The sequence below is a fragment of the Larimichthys crocea genome, chromosome VII, assembly GCF_000972845.2.
Source record: "Larimichthys crocea isolate SSNF chromosome VII, L_crocea_2.0, whole genome shotgun sequence".
Taxonomy (NCBI): domain Eukaryota; kingdom Metazoa; phylum Chordata; class Actinopteri; family Sciaenidae; genus Larimichthys; species Larimichthys crocea.
Window position 1 is genome coordinate 21,812,364 of NC_040017.1, and position 20,486 is coordinate 21,832,849.

Here is a 20,486-nt window from a genome sequence, read left to right on the forward strand (position 1 = left end):
GACTGACAAACCAACATCCCTAGTTTTGGTTTAATTTTCACATCCACAAGCTCACTGTGATGGTCATAACTCAGCAGAACGCTGTGGGCCAGTTCTATTTCAAACATGCAATATTTCATTGTAGTCATATGTAGCATGACGACATGATACCGTGACGCTTCTTGTTTTCCTTTCTCACACAGGTCCATCATCAAGGAGCTGGTACAACATCCCTGCAGTGGTTGTAATTGTCTTCAGTGTTATTTTAGCAATGTGTTTCTCTGTCTGAAAACCAATCATATCCCTTCACCTCTCCCTGAAACCCTCTTTATCGTTTACACTACGTTGTAATATGTTGTTCCTCATGCAGACTCACGAAGTCACGAGGAAAGTGTATGTTCAGCTTTTCCATTTCACAAACACAACAAGGAACACAAGAAACAAGAAACACAACCAGTGTAGCCATGTAGACAGTGGTCGTTTTGTATTGTTTGCCCAGATTTTGAGATATTTCTCTAAGATTTCACAATGAATCCATCGTTTTGTGAGTAGTTTTCACTGTAACTACTCAGTACTGAAGAAATAGCACATGTTGTATATGTTGACAGTGTATCAATGGATAGAATAGGACGGAGAAATATAAATATATACTCTCGTAATCTGGGTGAACCAACCCTTTACCTATAACTGGGTTACATAGATGTTTAATGTGGAGATGGGGGCACAGAATCTGGAAAATAATTTTTGATTGTAAATAAAGCATGCTAACATTTTACTCAAAACCACAAATGTCAACCTCATGGTGGCACTAAAGGAAAAGTCAGAGGATCGTCAAAGTCTGTAGGATTTATCCACTGGGCACCTGGTATGTAAATCCAAAACTAGATGCTTAATTTATATCACATAATCAACGAAAGGTTTGACCAGAAGCAGCAACTTTTGATGACTCTAATCAAAAACAGCATGTTATTTGAACAATTGGTAGGTTAACCTTTGCTCTACTCACTGATATGTCATATCAGTTTACAAATGATAAAAAAAATAGACTCATAGAGGTTATTTTGATTTCTTTAATCCTGCTTGTATAATTAAGTGCAGTTCATCACATGTCAGATATGCTATTTTAAGTCTTATACAATACTGTCAAAATAAGAGTTAGTCTGAGTGAAAACGTTGTTGACATAAGATAAATACAGTTTATATCCTTAGTGAAAGTCCAGTGCAATGAAAAATAACGTCTTCACGTATTGCTTAACAAAGGAAAAAAAAGAAATACTTTGATGAAATGTAAAATCTCTTATTTTGTGCAGAACTGTTCTCTTTCTCTTTTCTCTTCATTGTTTTGTTGTGGACATTATTAATATCTTCAAATTTTAATACATAAACATTTACACTGCTTCCAAAAAGAATATTGAGAATATTTCTTGATAATTTGGCTCATGAGATATTACTTGCAAATAACTTTAAACTAAAATTGTGGACTTTAGTTTTGTCTTTTGTCTTCTTCGGGGCATTCAAACATGAAAACCACAAGAATACATATATAAAAATGCTTTGCGTGGATATTAATTAAAGCTATACTTGCCTATAAACAGATACTGTGCCAAACTATGGCTGTGTTTTTTGTATTTTGTTACCTTTGTCACATGTAAGTCTGTTTTTTAAATGTTGAATGCTTCTTTTTTGTTAGTTTGATAATTACATTTCCCTGTACGCCTCAGTGCTGCCAACACATTTACCAGCAGGGACCCTCTTTCCTTCTTGGATGAAAGCTCATAGTTGAGCCACCCAGAGATGTTTTTCTAATATTAATTCCTATGTTCCTGGAGTACCTGTGGAGATGTTGACAGAAGTGTTCAAATGACTATTTAAGAAATGACTTCGTTTGCATAGCACCACAGGTTGCTGCTATTCCAATCTTTCACTCAGGTGTCCTTATTTTTCATCAGATCTTTTAAACCCTCAGAAAGATTTTCCTGACTACATTTAAATCCCTTCAACGGATCTTTAAAACTGTTCATTTACCGTGTTCTGCCTCTCAAAAAATATACAGTCTTTGAAGTATTGCAGTTTGGTATACTTCTACTTATTTGAAAGCTGTTTTGGCAGAGTTCAGCATTCTTAATGGGAGTACGTCCTCCACCCATTCATTCGGGGTGGCCTTCATGCGGTCCCAGAGGGCCACCTCATAGGGGGTTGAATCCATCCAGTCGACTGCTGCTCCATAACTTCTACCTACAGGGACACATACAGACAAATACAAACATTAAAAGATGTCAGTTTTGAGTCTAAACGGATACATTTGAAGTAGTATTGCAAAACATTAGCTGGTAATTGTGTCTTTTATATTAAAAGACTTGGATATATCAATTAAATACTTGACTTTTGAACACTTGAGTGAATTAATGCTATAATGTTATACCATTAAAACCCGATCTTCTTTCCATTTTTACTGTTTTGCATTCTGAAATTACATTTTGCATAGTTTTATTTTCAGACTATAAAGCGTTAATATTAGACCAAGACTTTTTGTTCCAGCTTTCGTGTCTTTCTCAGACAAATAGAAGGTGAATGTGCGGTAACTGCATGTGTGGTTCCCAATTTGAAGCAGGGCGGAAGAGGTGTCATGGTGTGTAGGTGTTTTGCTGGTGACACAGTTGGGAATTTATTTAAAATTCAAGGCCAGCATGGCTACCCTAGCATTCTGCAGCGACATGCCATCCCATCTGGTTTGCCATTCTTTGTTTTTCAACAGGACGATCACCCAAACCACACATCTAGTCTATGTAAGGGCTATTTAACCAAGAAGGAGAGTGATGGAGCGCTGGTTCAGACGACCTAAACCCAGCTGAGATAGTTTGGGATAGACTGGGCCGCAAAGTACAAAAAAAGCCAACAAGTGCTCTGCATATCCAGTACCTGTTCCAGCTCCAAGCCTGAGGCCCCCCAACAGGTTGCTGGCTAGCCTGTCCCGGTCCCAGACGGTGAGCTCCACGCAGGCTTCTGCTAAATCAACCTCTCTGATGCCGTCGTACACCATTGTGTGGTTAAACGCTGGGTCTACTGTCCTCCGCAGCACACGTGTCTTCTGGCGACTCTTCCTGCTCGTGTCTGGCAGCACAAAACTTGAGACGAAGGGGAAAAGGAAACATGCTGACTGATGATTGACATTTTGGGAAATATGCATATTTGCTTGCTAAGAATCAGATGGGGAGATTGATACAACAATCATTTCTCATTTGTTCAATATAAATCTAACATTATAGGCAGTAAGGAGTTAACTTAGCTCAGCATAAAGACTGTAAATAAAGGGGAAACACCTTGCTGTTTCCCCTTTGCCCAGCCAGTCCTTGTTAAACTGAGCTAACTGGCTCCTAGATGTAGCTTCATATTTATAATGCAGACAGTATTTCCCAAAATGCATGACCTTTTCTTTAATTGTTTCCACATACCACTTAACATATGGGTCAATGGTGGCCCTGATTAGAGGCAGGTTCTTGCATTCTTTCACCCAAATGTGAATCTCTCCAGCGTTTCGAACCTCCTTCGCTAATCCTTTGAAGAACAAATGACAACATACACTAAATATTTAAAGAACCTTGTATGTAGAATTGGTGGGATTACAGCAAAAAAACAATAATAAAAAACAGAAGCAGACCTTCACTGTGGATGATCTGTGGCAAGAACCGTATGGCTATTCTCATCTCTCCTCGGCCGTTTGATGGCGCCAGAGTGGGTGTAGTCTGAAACGTTTGATAGAGTATACCTTACATAAACAGTAGATCCATAATCCACCATGAAGCTGCACAATTTCTTTGTACCCAGGTTATACAATGACTCCAGTGCATGTGATCCAGCCAGCTCAAATAGACTCAAGCAGGATAGCCACATTGTTAAATAACCCGCTGTTGTTTGATGAGAAAACAAATGCTGTGGATAAAGGAGCCTTGTGTGTGTGTGTGTATGTGTGTGTGCGTGTTTCTTAGTACCCTTGCTTTCAAGGCTAAGTAGTTCATCTGGGTGTGGTCAAAGTCCCACTTGGACAGGTCCATGTCTACCTCGCCCAGGAAACTGTTCCTGCCAAAGGTGTCATGATGCCAGACGGAGAGAATAAGCGTCTGGGTCCTCAGATACTCCATGCGAACGCGATACTGTAAGGACAGGGAAGAGCGAGCTTCTTTTGTTTGTTCATTCACATGCATGCCAAGAATTACGTGTTACAGCGTGGGAAAGTGACTGTTTATGTATGTTTAACATGACATGGCATTTTTATATCTGTGGATTCTTACTCTGAGGATCTCGTTGAAAGTTGGATTTAGCGTCTTCTTTTTTACGGATGTTTTCCTCTTTCCCAGATTCGCTTTGTCAGGAGCCAGGTAGCTTTTGACATACCTTAAAAAAAACAGAGACTAAAAGGTTTTATCTGTTAAGATACGCGTATATAATACCGTACTGAGGTATCAAAATACCCGATCCACATGCCTAGTAAACTTATGCAGTCCCATTTGTGATACATTGAGATTTCCTATCCTTAGGTTACACGAGGTCATGTGTGGGCCTTGAGGTCCTTGGCAGTATTAGTTATTTGGCTTTGGTTGAGAACAGTAGGTGCCAGTCTATCTTAACACTGTGGTGGCCTGGGTCAAAGAGACCTATTGCTGCCTGCTTAGACATAATAGATAGCTTGTTGTTGACATTCCAATCTGCATAAACAGACATCTGTGTCTCCAGACTAGAATATGTTGACAATAACACCTCCATGGGTAAAGACATTCTCTTTGACTAATTCTAGGTGTGTAGTATTTGTGGTGTTATCTTGGGGTTTAAAGTCTATCCACCAGGATGAGTTGGGCAGAATGTGAGACCGACTCAGGCACTTCTGATGAACTTTTGAGAATGTCCCTAATTCTCCTTGATCAAGCGTCAATAAATAATACGGCATAAGACATCAGAGGCTCCTGAACACTTTCTTCCTTCCTGACCTCACCATTGACCTTTGACTTCTCCACAACAATATGGACTATGTGTTTTGCCTTTTTTTAGTCTGTATTGTTTGCAATATAGCTGGTACATGTGGTATATGTTGCATGCGCAACACAAAAACCTGAAAACTGTCCAGCTGCAATTATGCTTCTTCATGGTAAACCTAAGGTCACTTGAATTCTGTATGTTTGTGCCTGTTTCTTATACTTGTAGCTCTAGTTTTCAACACTGAATTCTACATTTAAAGTGTAGAAATATTAGAATACGATCCTAAAATGTTTCAGGTGCAGGACTCACGGATCTGAGCGCCCTCTCTTTGGGTCGACAGCGGCCAAGTCTCGACACTCAGCCACAAAGATGTGAAACTCTCTGAGCTTCTGAATGTAGTTGATGGAGAACTGGATGTTTCCCTGAACCTCCACGTTTCCAAAGTCCCCGCTGTACATGGTCATCACGCTTCCACTCAGCTACGAGCAAACAAGCAGCCAAACATCTTTATATTATCAATCAGAACTGTAATCATTACATTATTTTTATTGGACAATTTGTGTTTTGTGTGTTTTCTGAACATCTAATCTATTCTATCTATCTTTTTTAAGCTTTATTTGATCGAGACAGCTGAAGAGTGACAGGAATGTGGGGAGAGAGATGGGGAACGACATGCAGCATAGGGGGGCAGGTCAGATTCCAACCCTGGGTCGCTGCTGAGCCTTTGTACTTCCTAAATTTTGACACATGAATGTGTGGAATAAAAAAGACAATATCTGTCCATGTGACTCAAACAATCCTAAATTGGTGGAGCACTCTTATAATGACCATCTGGTCCCGACCATGAGGCTTATAGAGATGAAAAGCTATTGTGCTAACCCAAAACATGTCATGCTGTTTGAAACAGTGATACTACTCCTAACAAAAGAACATATTATGGGTTAATGTCATTCCCTGAGAACGAGTGGTGCAGTTTTAGGAAGCTGTCTCTGTATATGAAGCATGTGTAAGCAATGTCTGATGCTGTGTGTCAACATACAGAGGACACAGACGCCATGCCAGAGGAGCTGGTGAGGTTAGTCAAAGAGTTGCCCATCATTAGTCTTCCCCGGTCGTAACTGTCCTCGCAGTTGGAGTCAGTGTCTCTGCCAACATCCTGAAACACAGACAGCAGGCACAGAGGGCTCTGTGGAGGATGCAGAGCGGGCTTTGACGTACTGGACTAAGAGATGCAGGATTGGTTTTACCTCCTTCTGTAAGAACGAAGGAACTGATTTGCTCATCTTCTTCAGGTGGTCTGGATCCGAAAATAAAGACGAGGAGGGTGACGGGATAGACGAAACTAAAGATTGATTGATTGGAAAACAAAACATACATAATCTTACAAGACTGCTTACAAATGGAGCCGTATTGAAAAGGATCGGGCAGTTTTTACCGTCACTAATGCGTCTCATGTCGGCAGTCGGGTCTTGCCTTCTTTCTTGTCCTGTGAGAAACAATTTAAAAAATGAAAATCATCCCAAAATGATCTGTGCTTATGGACAAGACGACCTGGGATATGAGAACATGCTCACGTGGTGATAAGGACGCTGTTATGTCCTCCATGCTCTTAGCCAGATTTTTAGGCCGTGCTTCTGCTCGCCTCAACGCCTTCCTCACAGGGTTTTGGCACTCATCGTCGTTCTCACCTACAGAGAGAGAAAAACTCAACAAATGGATTTCTGTGCTGGTTTACAGTACTGACAGTCATCAAGTAAACAACGATATTGAACAGAGGACAGAGTCTTTGTTTTCAGTTCTTCAGAGTAATGAGTTTGTATTCTGAGCCAGTAAAATGTGATTTAAATAAAAGTGTGAGATTATTTTACTAAAGCGAGTCTGTGGACTACAGAACTTATTTTTATCTTATGTATCTTGACTTTAATTATCGCCACATCTAGTAGTTATTTTCATAATCGATTATCTTCCTCACAATAACCCAAAAGATATTTAATTTACTATACTTTTCCCCCTCATAGGTGTGGTCAGGGGTGTGGTGTTTGTTGAACGCGGCTGGCTATATATTTGTTATTTGTTATACTATTATAAAAAATATATATTACTGACTGAAAATTTAAATTAATTGGTTTTAATGATTACCTATTGTACAATTTCGGAAAGAAGCAGATTGTGCATACAAGACTCATAATGCAGCAAATCTTTTCTAATTTTTGCTGAAGAGTAATAGATTACCAATCTATTAATTGAGTAATCATTGCAGCCTTTCTCATAATACACAAAAATGAGAATGTAAATATATAGGTATTTAGTGTATATTATTAGATATACGTTTTTGTGCTTATGTTTGAGTTTGATTTGCTTGCTATGATATAAATTTATTAGTAAAATAAAAAGATTTTTTAACATACAATGCTGCATGTGCATCAACTTTTATACATTGTTTATATATTATGTATATAATATTGTGTTTATAGCTCCTCCTTTAAAGGTATTAAATCTACTGTTAAAGAAAGTGGACATGAAGCTGCTCAAGTTGTAGGCTGGTGTTTTTATCTGTGTGGTGTCAGTAGAGAAGAATGCATCACGCCCAGCCCACAAATTAAACATGGGCAGCTGACCTGCAAGAACACACACTGTTTACAGAGATTTGCTTCTGCCAACACAGATAACACAACACGGACATGATATCAAGGATACCGTTGGATACAACCAACAGTGGTAATAATGAGTCTGCAAACAGGTCAACTACCAAAACAGACGTTAAAAACAACTTCATTTACAATGTTATAAGAATTATTTATACACTGTATAAAATGTCACAAAACTGATTCTTGATTTGATTTCTTTTGTTCTCAGCCTTTACTTACTGCTCTGTAAAAAGTTATTTTTGTTCTATTTTAGTTACATTTTTATTCAAACTTAATATTCTCTGCTGCCTGGGATGTAACACGTCGCATCTTAATTCAACATAAATGACTAATTACTGATTTTAAACAAGTTAATCTCGATGGAAAATATTTTTCAGTTTTTAAATATTATTTGTTGGTTTTCTTCCTTTAAAAATACATTTAAATTTTTGCCATTTGTGTGAAATTTTGTGGGACATTCTTTTAGTTTTATTGGTATTTTTTATATTTCTATCTATTTACATTGAAAAACATCTCTGAGTACATGAGAAACACTATATAAAATTGATTTATTGTTGTTACTATTATCAAAAATACTAAACGCCAACTTACTTTTCATGGTCAAGATGCTAAAAAACCTCAAACACTTTTTTAACCTGTTCTCGGCAGAGGAGGACAAGTAGATATATTCAGATATAAAGACAGAATGAGATAAATTAAATAGCTAAAAAATGTAGACTTAATATAGTAATTAATCATTAATAATTACAGCAGGAATATTATGTTGACATGCATTTTTGTACTTGTACTGTAAAAAAAAGAAACTGAAGTTAGTGCTCACGGTTTGAACTGTTCCTCGAGATGGACCAGGTGTCTGACGTGCTGCTCATAGATGACTCCTGACCAGTGTCTGAGCTGCTGTAGTTTGCCCACAGGGGGCGTTGACTCGCCTTGCTGCCCTTCCGACTGTAGCGCTCCTCTGAGCTCACCGGAGTGCTGGCCCTCACGGGCACAACCAGGTCGAATTCATACCCGGACTTGCCCTCTGACCCCTCGTCCTTAATATCTGGGGCGAGGGAGGTGTGGACGCTGTTGTTATCTGTCATGCCCAGGTAATGGCGGTAGTCTCTGGGAACACACGCCCGTGCACGTGGAGTCAGAGTCTCAGTTTCCTCTGATGATCTTCTCGGCCCGGCGGCTTTTTCGGAGTTCTGCCTCTGCTTCCTGCTCTGGGGGTGGACGGGGCTTACGTCCATTTTAAGCTGACTTTGATCTTTTTCATCAGGAACACTGAGAGCGAACATGCTAGCAGCACGACGCATTGAATTTCCACGACTGCTCGAATTGCTGAAGCTGTCTTTTCTGTTCTTTGGAGAGCGAGTCTCTTTTCCCGAGCTGCTTGGTGGTTTCGTGGATTTCTCGTCTCGATTTGAGTCTTTTGAGCTCCTTTTGGACTCTCTCTGCTGCTCAGCTGTTGTATAATTAGACAGACTGTTTTTGCCGTCATTAATTACTCGTGACACACACTGTCTGTCATGAGGCGACTTTGATCGATTTGGAAGAGTTGGGGATGATGATGATGATGATTTCAGGACAGCTTGTCTTGTTTTCTCGCGGTAAATCTCAGAGTCACCACACTTTATCTCCTGAGAAGGAAGCTGGGCACTTATTGACTCTTTCTTTTTTGGACTTTTGGGTTTGTCAAATGAAAAAGATCCCTTCGTATCTGATGTGGCCTCGTCCCAGAACTCACGCAGAGTGTTAAATTGTATTCGGTTCGTGCCCAGGCTAGGGGACGACTTCTCTATCCTCTGATTCAAAGGGAGAACAGTAAAATTTTGATGATTTCTATCACTGTCTTCCTCATCGCTGTCTGGATAATTTCCAATTGAGCTCAGGTCAAACTCTGACTTTGTGAATCTTTTATTCATTTTCGCCTGATTTGCACCACGAGCGACTTTGCCTTCCCCGAGAGGTTTAGGTTTTCCGGTGTAAAACATGGGCTTGTTCCTCTCCTGCTCCCAGAAAGATTTGAGCTGCTTTATCCTCTCGGCAGTACTTTCTTGGTGTGGTAAACCTTTTCTGTTTGAGTGAGGACTGTTAACTTTATCTTCCTTTCGTTTCGGAGACATGCTCGACTGAATTCCTTTATCCTCGCTGTCCCTCCTCTTTACTTCTTCACTTGAACCTCTACGCATTTGTGTTTTTGGTGTGATCTGTATATCATTCCCACCTTGCTTGTAGTCCATGTACGGGCTGTTTCTGGACAAATGCAGCTTATCAGCGTCTGGACTGTCCCGTGTTTGGAGATCTGTATCTAGCTGAGATGCAGGAATAGTCTTGGACAGTTCGTCTAGCAGTAGAGTTTCTTTAGATTGGGAAATACTGTCAGGTTGTGGATTGGGTTTAACAAAAGAGATGCTCTCAGACTCTGGACCTCTTCTGTCTGCTACTTGGAGATTGGCTGCTAATTTTAAATCTGTGTTTCTTGGAGATGAAGTATTCATCACTAGACTGTATACTTCCTGGTTACCATTTAAATGAATATTGTCTCCAGTATCTTTCTGTGGACCGACTACCAGCTGTTGTTCTCTTTCTTCCCCATAACTCCCCTTCCCATTGTATATTCCAGGCACAGTGGGCATATCAGACGCTCCGTGGGGTTTGTTCATTTTCTCCTCGTCTTTCTCTGCTGAGAGGTGAGCAGGTTTTCCTTTGTCGCTGGGCGTGACTGATTTGCCGATAAGTATTTTAGGGCCCACGTTGCTTTTCTCCCAGAATGACTTCAGATGTGAGATTTGGGTTGGTTGGCTCTCGTCTGTATTATCTTGTGAATCCTGTGACCGCATTCTTTCTCTGCTTTCCTTCTTCACCTCTTCTTGTGTTTCGTTCACTTCCTTGTTGCCTACTCTGTCTGTTGCTTTTAACTCTTTGGTCTCATTGGCCTGTTTTTGTAAGTGACTTCTCTTCATCTCCTGAGTTTCCTTCTTCCTATCACTTACAATATCCCCGGCATCTTTTCTTAATGAATCTTCGCCTCTTGATTTGTTGATGTCAACATGTTTGTCGGAGCTCTTTGTGGACTCTGGGCCGCCTTTTGTATTTATCCAATCAAGACTGTCTGTGCTGCGACTGAACCAGTCCAGCACCTTCGTGATGGAGTCCTCATCACCCGTGGGACTGGTGGTCTGAGTGGACAATTTAAACACCTGTGTCTGATTTGATTTCTTCTGAGGATCAGACTTATCAATGAAGATGAGATCGTATAATACTGGAGGATCTGGATCTGAAAAGAAACATATGAAAAGAGAAGTGAATACTTCCAGTTGTGGTATTAATTAGTCACATTTTATCAAGTCTGTTGGAAGCAAAAGAGGTCGAACGCATTGTCCAAAACCCAATCTCTGAACTTCTTGACTAGCATCAGATGAGATTTAGCTTTTGTTAAAGTTATCTGCATTCATGTGGAGATACCTGTTCATAGAGATGAGCAGAAATGTGTCTTTCCGGTCATTCCCATGTATCAGTATTTGCCGGTTACACCGGGAGACCAGGAGAAACATTGTTTGTTGTCTGCAGAGGCTAAATCCTCATTGATAGCCAATGGGTTCTGGGATTGGACAGCTATACGACAGGTTTGCTTTACCTTTCGTGGGTTGCCACCACCAGTCGTTTTCTTCTTAATTGTTTTAATATGCCAATTTTTTCAACCTTAGCCAAACATATTTATGTTTTTCAGATATTTCTGCCTTTTTTCAATTGAAAATGTGCACAAGAACAGATGATTGGAAATATAGTTTGTGTTTCTTTCATAAAACTGCTCCTCATTTCAGTGGTTCACAAGATCTTTATTTATTTATCCTTTTTCTTGTGAAATACCGAACACTTTCACCTCTTCAGACCTCTAAAATTCCACAAAATGAAACAGTTTGAGAAACAAAAATCACCCTGTGGTAGAACTATTCACAACTTGTATAACCAGATTCATTTTAAGGTTTCATGTGCCAACAAACTCAAACTTTTACCTGCCAGTGAGGCTATTTCTTGTTATTGAACTCACCCTCAGTGCTTTGTGGCAAACTCAGGTCTTCCTGCCTCATCGCTGTTCCCACACTGCTGTTATTCTCTCTGTCTGAATCCTGAATGCTGCCAGTGTGCAGGATGACAGCCTTCACCTCTCCATGCTCTCTCTGTGTCTCATCGTGTCGTTCGTTGCTCCTCTGTGGGATTTCTTTGTCAGAGGATGTATTGCTGCCGGTGTGGGTGGCTGGTCTAACGTTGTGGAGGTTGTGAGTTGCAGATGAAGGATGAGAGAGTTTATTCAATTTTTTTGGGTGAGAGTCATTGGACGAATCGTCCACTGATCTGTCTCTTGTTTGTGAAGGTGGGTTTCTTTCTCTCTCCGCAGCGGTATTAGATGTAACCTGAGATACATCACAGAGTGGCTGCTGGGAGTTTTCCTCTACAGATCTTGACGGCTGAGCAGAGTGAGATACTTGATCAGAAACTACACTTTTCTGAGGCGCTTCATCTTGGCTCTTCGGGTAGGACTGGTTAGAGCTTCCACTGGACCCTCGCTGGAGGCTCCTTCTCGGGGCAGGAACAACCCCCGCTGACCCTACCTGAGTGTCTGAACCCAGGCCATTGCTTTCTGTCTGACTGGAAGTACGTCTGGAGAGAAATGTCCTCTTCTTTGGCACTGGCCTGAACCCTGCAGACGAGGCCTCAGATGTGAGGGAGCTCCCTGAAGTCTGACTGGCTGCTGCTGCTGCTGGGTGGCTCTTCAGTGGCGATATGAGCTCTGATGGAAACATGAAGGAAACACTCAGTCCGTATTATATACTGCACATTTATTTTAGTGCATCATGAGGGCAATTTCTATTTCACATCTTGCATATATGTTTACAAATTCAAACCTGTCTCAGAAGACTCCTTGTCCCGGCCGGTTGACACGTCATTATTATTTTCAGGTGGCTCAACAACAATAAGAGAAGCACGGTTGAAAGGGTTGTGCCTTGGCTTGAAGGAAAATGACAATATCAGCAATGTGAATGCAACTAGAAACTGAAAACATGTACAGAGACAGGCTGATTTGTTTTGTAACATACGCGTACCAGTCTTGGAGAGCAGACTGCTGAATTTAGATTCTCTTTTTCTGCATCGCTGAGGACAAAAAAAACAATTGAAATGTTTAGATGGGAGATGAATATAAAAGAAATACAAGCACTATAAAGCAGTGGTTCACAACCTAAAGGTCCAGACCAGGTCACACTTTGGCTTTGACTGCTATAAGGTTGTTAAAATGATCTAAGATGAGATTTATTTTGTGAATATTTATTTTATAGATGACATTATTTTTCTCAGGTTTGGTGGATAAATTGGTATGATTTAATTAATGATTACTATTTGTATTCTAGTCCTTAATTTAGAAGAGGTACTATATTTTATGATACACCTTGCCTTTAATATCAATAATGTTAATAGTGGCGGAGTGATATGATGCATCACATTGTTTTGTCAGTGTTCAGTTGTCCTACAGTTGAAGCGGACGTTAATAGTTTCATGTAACACAGAAGACGATGTAGCTTGAGACTAATTTAATTAAGTGGTAGTCAAGCTTAGAACTTGATATTGATATTTCGGGACTAACTAGTCAGGAAAATCTTGATACCCATCCCAACATGTTTGAGAAACCTCAAAGTACCAAAAAAAGAAACCGGCTGTATCTCAAGAGTTATTTTAACTTTGGGTTTATTAAAGCGCAGGACGGGTTTTGGTCAGAATGTGACAGCATGAAGCCAAATTAAATCGAAATAAGTGGACAGAAACACCACACCTGACATGTTATTCCTTTGGTGTGTGTGTCCTTTCTAACCACTGCTACAAAGCATCACATGAGGTTACTCAGATTAAGTTTTAACTTTTGCCTGCCGCAAAACATCTGAGCAGCAAAATCGGTGTGTTTTTTTCTCACGTGTATGTTGTAGTGTGCATGACTGAGACTTACTGACCCGTAAAGCAGAGCGCTGATACCAAAGAGGAAGATGTCTACCCAACCTAACCAACCACAATATCAAAAGAAGTCCAAAAGATCTGGTATTTTACCGGATACAGGATACAGAGGCCAAATCAAATATTGACCCAGGTTGCGAAAGAAGTTAATGTGTCTCAGCTTTGGCACAAAGTTACTTAAATGCAGATGTTGTGCACACAAGTGTTCAGCATGTATAATAATAATTATTATAATAAAAAAGAAATCCTGATCCTGTCTGTGGTAAACACTTCCCTGAACAGTCTGCCTGTTTTCTCTTCATACGTCAGACCACATCCTGTGATGTTGTGAGCAGCTAGCTGCTGCTGAGCCATAAAACTGCCATGTTCCCAGTCAGCACCACCTATGTTTACACAGGCTGAGTCACAAGACACCACACACACACACACACACACACACACACACACACACACACACACACACACACACACACACACACACACAAGTAGACCCATAGAGTGAGAGAGACGAGCTAAAACAGTACTTCAAATTGATCGAGTTTTCTTTAAGCATCTTTAAGACTCGACCTTCTTTATGAGATTTAGGATTGGAAACATGCGTGGGAAAATGAACGAGTGAACCACACTGAACAAAATCCACGCTTGCAGGAGGCTGAACAAAGATGAACATAGTGTGTGGGTACATTGATGGAAAAGAAAGGTTTGTGTACTTGATCTCCTTCGGCTCTAGAGCGTCCAAACATCTGGCAGGTTTGGGTGGAGGGACGATGTCCGAACCTCGACTGCTCGGCGTTTTAGATCGTTCAATTCGAAGAGAGCCGTCTGCAGCGGAAAAAGGAGAGATGAGTTAACATGAGTTCATCAAAACACGCAGTTTTAAAATGCAGATGAACCTCTGTGATTCAAATCTTAGAGGTGAGACTGAAACATTATATTTTCACCTGTCATCCAGTCACAAAGGATAAAAAGTTTGCCACAAATGTTTGTTGCAACATCTTTAGACTTTTTACTCTGATCTGTTTCTCCACTGTAACATAGTGGAAGATCCACTCTTAAGGCATCAGCAATGCAATCTGAGTGAAACTTTGGCTTCACCCTGTGCAAACAGTAGACATCTGAGGGAGCATTAAAATACTTCTGAAGATGTAACCTGCTGCTAAGAAAATACAGTTTCTGACAAACCCAAGCATTAATGTATAGAGGTCATGACGGGCTTTAAAACAAGCCCTTAGTCAACAGTACAGAACAAACACACCTAAACCAGCTTTCTTCTGTTTCATGGAGGCCAGGATGATCTCCGAGCCGTGGATCTTGTCCATGTGCCTGCGAGACTTGGCCTCGTAAAACCACTCTCCACTCAGGTACTTGAGCTTTGCGTCCGGCTGTGAGTCACTGTTGAGTATTTTCTCCAGTTTGCTGGAGGGAAAAACACAACGCAGACATGAACAAACGTTTACGTGAAGAGGTTTTTCTCTGTTGACATTTATTGTCTTTTTATGCGCCGATGTTAATCTATGTTGAAGTTATTAAATACACACAGGATATTGTACTTTTCCAGCCCAGTGGCTACAGAGACACAAAAAGACTGAACAAATACAAGGCGATGCTTTTCTTTAAGATGCACTGAATGGAGAATTTGACACCGTTTGAATTCAGTTTGAGCGGCGCTAATCTCTAAATATGAGGTGAAATATAAAGCCAAGGGCAAGGAGGAAACAAACCGAATGTCTGCTCGACTGGTTTTGTTGTAGATTTGGGTTTAAAAATACAAAAAAAACCCAGAAAGTTGCAATGTGCAAGACGCATTTCCCCGGGGATTTCAGAGCATAGAAACGTTGCTACAACATACATGAGAAGATTAGGTTTCCTGTCGGGACTCAAACCTTTGTATAACTCTCTCCTGTTGTTTTTTTAATCTACTACAGTTGCACATGATCCATCTAAAGGAAGGAATTCGCAAAACATTTCCATCAAAATTGAATCAAAGGCAAAATACGGCTCCGACTCATCTTTCCTGTGGACAGAGAAGCGCGGCGATCATGTGAAATAAGGGTAGCACATTATTACAGGCTGTTGGCTTAATCCTTTTACACTAGACTGGCCGAGACACAGCGAGCATTCAGCCTCCCGCTGATGAAAAACTCAGACGGCCAATTCCATTAAACTCACAGTGAAAAGCATTGTTTCACGGCAGCATTCTTGAAAATGAGATGAAATGAAACACATCTCATCTCTTTTTTTTTGTTGGTTTTCATGCAGGGCTGCATTTCGATTGGGAGAGTCAGGCCTTTTGTTTGTCCTAACAAGCCTTTAATATACACAGTGAGGAATGTTTGACCCCTCCCAGAGTTTCAACACTAGAAACAGCTGATTTTAAGTCAAAGCTGTGATATTCAACATTTTTTCTTTAACTCACACTATGTGGTCATCAAAGGTGAGATGTGTCTCATCACCGAGGCCTTTAAAGGTTTCTATTTCTGCCCGTCGCAGCAGCACGCTCTGCTCCCACGTGTGGACTTGTCTGTAATCTAATTGAACGTCTCACATTGAGGCGTCTCTGTAACGGAGGCAACGTCTGTATCCGGCCAAGCTGTTATCGTGTTATTCTATTATGGCCAGACAAGTATCATTCCAACCGACATGTTTATAGTCCCTCAAAGGCCTCTTCTCACAAAACAGGCGATGGAAGGACTTAATGACATTAGCTGAATAACATGAGATTAGCCCAAATGCCAAAACATTTCTGCTTATGTAAAACAACCCGAGTTGGATGATGTCCAGACATTTACCAACTTCTAGAGGAGACGCATATTTCTACCTGATTCTCTCCTCCTCAGCCTTCTTCAGCTCGGCGTCCCTCCTCAGCACCGTCATTATCATCCCCTGCTCCTCCTCCGTCAGGTGGCTCAGGTCGATCATGGTTCCTCCTCAGCAAGGGGCAAGTTGTTTCTTCCACTTCTTCCACGCGACAGACTTCTGATGACAGACCAGTGAATGCAGCAGCGCCGATTAGATCCATTTAAATCAGAAACGTCTGCCACACTTGAAGCCTTTCCAACAATTCAACAAATGATTATGATTGTGAGGTGAATCACTGTGTCTGTTCTGCACAGTGGTGTAAAATTACATTACATTATTATCCATTTCATGATGTTTTATTCTTCAATACATTTCAGGGAAACTTTACAGATTACATAAAATAATAATAGTCAATCGTTGTTTAAAAAGGTGGTTTCCAACTGTTTAGGTTCATGACCTCTTATATAAAACATAATAAAATCAGTGTTTAGCTGTGTCTCCTTGTCTGTTGTCCATCAGTTGTCCATATTAAGTAAATGAGTAAACTACAGGGTGCTGTACAGTGCAAGCAATATTAAAAAAAACTGGAAGTAACAATATAAAACAATAAAATGTGAAACCATTTACACAATATGTACACATACACAATATTGGCTTATCACAGATATATTGTTTTTGGCATATGTGTTGTTTGATATGCATAAAAAAATGCTTTTGGTGATATATTTGCATAGGAACATCAGTGCACACACCACAAAGTCTATTCTCTGTTCCAGTTCATAAATTCACTCTACTGTCCGCAGTATATAATATCTAAACTCAGTACTGGTGTCAAAGATCTGATGTTTGTAAGGCTGTAGTGAGCGGTTCCCCCTCTAAACGACAGAGATGTTTTCATTTAAGTAACTGTTTGAACTGAAAATCCTTTAAGCATATCACGTGACCCTTTAGAGGAGCTCCACCCTCAGATTGGAAAGCAGAGGACAAAATGACCAAGCTGTAAATCAAGTGGTTCAAACTAGCTCCACCTCTAACAGCTGCAACAGGATGCATGAATTACAAAATCAGATGAAAACAACTGGAAAACAAGTTTTTTAGATGATTTAAGTATATTTTTTTAGGAACTTTAATTTGTAACTGAGTACTCTTACTTAAATAAAGTATCTGAGTACTTCTTCCATCACTGGTTCTCCATGATAAATGATTAAAATTTATTTTTTGTGGGTTTGCATGTTTATTTAGGTAAATGTTTTCTGACACAACAGACATGAGTGTGTGAGCACACTTTGAATTAGTCACACAGTACTTCACAGTAACGTGATACAACGTCGATACCAGTCATACGTGTCTTTGCGCAGCTGCAGACTGTGACATACAGGCTGTGTACGGTACAACGTGTTTTTGTGTGCTCAGCAAAAGACATGTAATGCAATTTACCAGATGATCAGATGGTATGTTATCTCTACCTTTAATTAAAAGGAGAAGAAGTCAGACTTGTCCTGCAGCTCGGGGGGATTTCTGTCTGAAAGTGTTTCACAGTGGTGGACATAAAGTATATTTACTCAAGTACTAAACTCATTTTGAAGTACTTGTACTTCATTTGATCATTTCCATTCATTCTTATTCATATTTTGATTCCACTACAATTCCCCAGGTAAATGTTTTAGTTTTTACTCCATTACATTTATTTAAACTTAAGTTACTTTACAGATTCAGATTAATAATACAAAATATGTTAACACATTTTAAGATAAAACTTCACTGATCCCAAATTCACAAGCTACCCAGCACTGCATAAAGCAATCATAGCTCCATCTTTACAGCTACAACATTAAAGTGATGCTCACACATGAAAACCTCAGTAATTATTAATATACAGTATGTTCTTCTGAAAAGGATGCTCCATTCTTTCTATTGGTACTTTTAAGTTTATTTAAATACTTTTATGTATTTCTACACTGTGGTATTACTTTCTTTACCTAAGCTGCAGATCTGAGTATTTTTTCCACAGCATGTTTTTGACCTTTTATGATCTGCTCACATTACAATGAGAGCATGCGTTAATAAAAGCTTTCCTTCATATCATTCTGTGCAGCTGAGACAACTTGTCTCTCATCATTAAACTCTCTGACAACATGTTTGACATGTCGCTTACCTTACAGGACACCCGCAGTCTCGTCACAAACCGCTCCTGTAACTCCCATCCTCAAAAAAACAAAAGAAAACAAAGCAAAACGAGGTTTGAAAAGTTTTCACCTCCTCCTCAGGTCTGCTGCTGCTGCTGCTGGATGCGCTGGACTCCTCGGACAGGAGCTGAGGAGGAGGAGGAGGAGGAGGAGGAGGGCGGACTCAGTGTGTGTGTGTGTGGATGGGGAGGAGGCATGACAGTAAACAGCAGCCAGATGAGCTGCTTCTTCAACTTTATCTTTTTATTTTAAGGCTGCTGTGGATGTTTATGATGCAAAATTCAAAGTGTGCGTTTATTTATTATTTTATTTTATTTATGACACCACGTCCTCTGGGCTGCAGTGGCATGTATCGACCAGCAGGTGTCCTCAGTTTCTATCAGTGTGTTTGACAAAAGGGTGTGAACATCCCCACAGGCCACAGGAGCAACATGAGCCATTTCAAACAGCAGCTACATGTTTACAGTACAAATAACACGGTTAAAGGTAGACAAAGGGTGTTTGGAGCAGACAGGTGACCCTGATGTGACCCTGATGTTATCCCAGGACTGTGGAGGTGCCTCCATGGTGCTCATGGTCTGTTGTTGATCAGCTGCAGAGAGGATGAATGAAAACAGCTGGAAAATCATTGCTAAGTTATAAAAAGTCATTATATTAAAGGTCCCATAGTTGTGATAGTCATGACAAAATATATTTGTGGGTTTAAAGTGCCAGAAAACATCTCAGTGTAGTTTTACAGCTCTGACACAAACTGTTGTTGCTTTTGTCTCTTAATATTCCTGAACCTCCCCTCTGATTGGCTGACTTTTACAGGCCAATCACAGGTAACTGACTGATTGTAGTCTTTATTTACAGTGGGTGTCTCGTCATAGTTTGGAGTATAGTATGGAGTCATGGGGGGGAAAACCGCTTTGCCTCGGAGTTGGAAATTCTGGAAATGCACTTTTTTTAAAACGTCAACGAAAGTTCTTTGTGTCACTTGACAAACGAAGCATCATGCAAAGATTAAACAGGACTGGATCAGTATTATCTCATAAAAAAAGACTGGATCCAAAAAAAAAAAAAAAAAAAGGTCCAAAGTGTCATTCCCAGATATCTTCAGATGGAGAGTTCAAGTCAGCTGAGACGTCACAACCGTACATAAATCCTGACTGCTCATTTAAAGGCTCAGTTTTCTGAACATAAGATGTATGTATTTATGCTGTCTGATCATTTTAAGTGTTGCATACGTCTGAGTTATACAAAACCAGTGCTTACCAATTTTTCAGCTTGTGATCACGTAAAATAATCAGAAAAACTTCACATAATTATGTGCAATGGATTAATATATATTTATATATGTATTTGTGGCTCCTTCAGCAAAGAAGGATTATCAAGCCAAACAAAGCAAGCAAGGGCCTTGCCCCAAAAAATTTCAGTTTGGTTTGTGGTAACTCAATTTGTCATGAATAACCACACAGATAAATATAGCAATGAGGGGCCCATGCAAATCAGGCAATCATGTAACTTACGATAGTTCGTTGAAATCCAATATGCCGCTGCATTGTTATGATGACATGAAAAGTTTTGTAATGTCCATAAATGGGACATTCCACATTATTAGCAGACATGAAATTTTAGTTTCACATCCAAACACGTCAAGAGAAAAAAGCAAAGCATCTGAGATATGAGCTCACAAAGAAATCGGCGCTTTCGCCACCGATTGGCTGTAGTGGGCAAACGAAGGCAAAATTGAAAAATCTGTCCCACATTTTGTGCGGATTGGTCTGAAGATGGTCTGTGCCAATTTTCATGAGAATCAATCTAAATTTGCAACCGCTGAAACTTTTTTTCCACTTTCAACAAAATCCAAGATGGCGGAAAATCTATCATGGCATTATGACGTCATAGGGTGCATTGAACTCGGTATGAT

The 20,486-nt window shown here is 40.1% G+C and overlaps 1 protein-coding gene across 2 annotated transcripts; it reads right to left on the reverse strand.

The window, feature by feature from the left end:
- Nucleotides 1-332: 332 nt before the first annotated feature.
- Nucleotides 333-18,672, reverse strand: sytl2b (synaptotagmin-like 2b). Of its 2 annotated transcripts, XM_027279941.1 has the most exons (20): nt 18,544-18,666; nt 17,855-17,910; nt 16,408-16,565; nt 14,845-15,005; nt 14,300-14,411; nt 12,692-12,740; nt 12,494-12,596; nt 11,638-12,378; nt 8,419-10,863; nt 6,525-6,638; nt 6,386-6,436; nt 6,198-6,292; nt 5,990-6,106; nt 5,260-5,429; nt 4,269-4,371; nt 3,969-4,130; nt 3,638-3,722; nt 3,432-3,534; nt 2,899-3,104; nt 333-2,214 (listed from the first exon to the last, which is right to left on the reverse strand). In XM_027279941.1, exons 3-20 carry the CDS (start codon nt 16,506-16,508, stop codon nt 2,066-2,068), a joined length of 5,067 nt encoding a protein of 1,688 aa, XP_027135742.1. In that variant the 5' UTR covers nt 16,509-16,565; nt 17,855-17,910; nt 18,544-18,666; the 3' UTR covers nt 333-2,065. The 2 variants fall into 2 exon arrangements, with proteins under 2 accessions (XP_027135742.1, XP_019114887.2); XM_019259342.2 differs by lacking the exon at nt 17,855-17,910 and having other exon boundaries at nt 18,544-18,672.
- Between the last annotated feature and the right edge of the window lie 1,814 nt (nt 18,673-20,486).

What these genes read in the sequence shown, in the direction of transcription:
- sytl2b (XM_019259342.2), bottom strand. Translation starts at nt 16,508, where the DNA reads ATGATCGACCTGAGCCACCTGACGGAGGAGGAGCAGGGGATGATAATG. An exon ending in ACAGAAGAAAGCTGGTTTAG is followed by an intron (nt 14,412 to 14,844) that starts GTGTGTTTGTTC and finishes TTTCCGCTGCAG; the next exon opens with ACGGCTCTCTTCGAATTGAA. An exon ending in ATTGACCCATATGTTAAGTG is followed by an intron (nt 3,105 to 3,431) that starts GTATGTGGAAAC and finishes CTTCGTCTCAAG; the next exon opens with TTTTGTGCTGCCAGACACGA.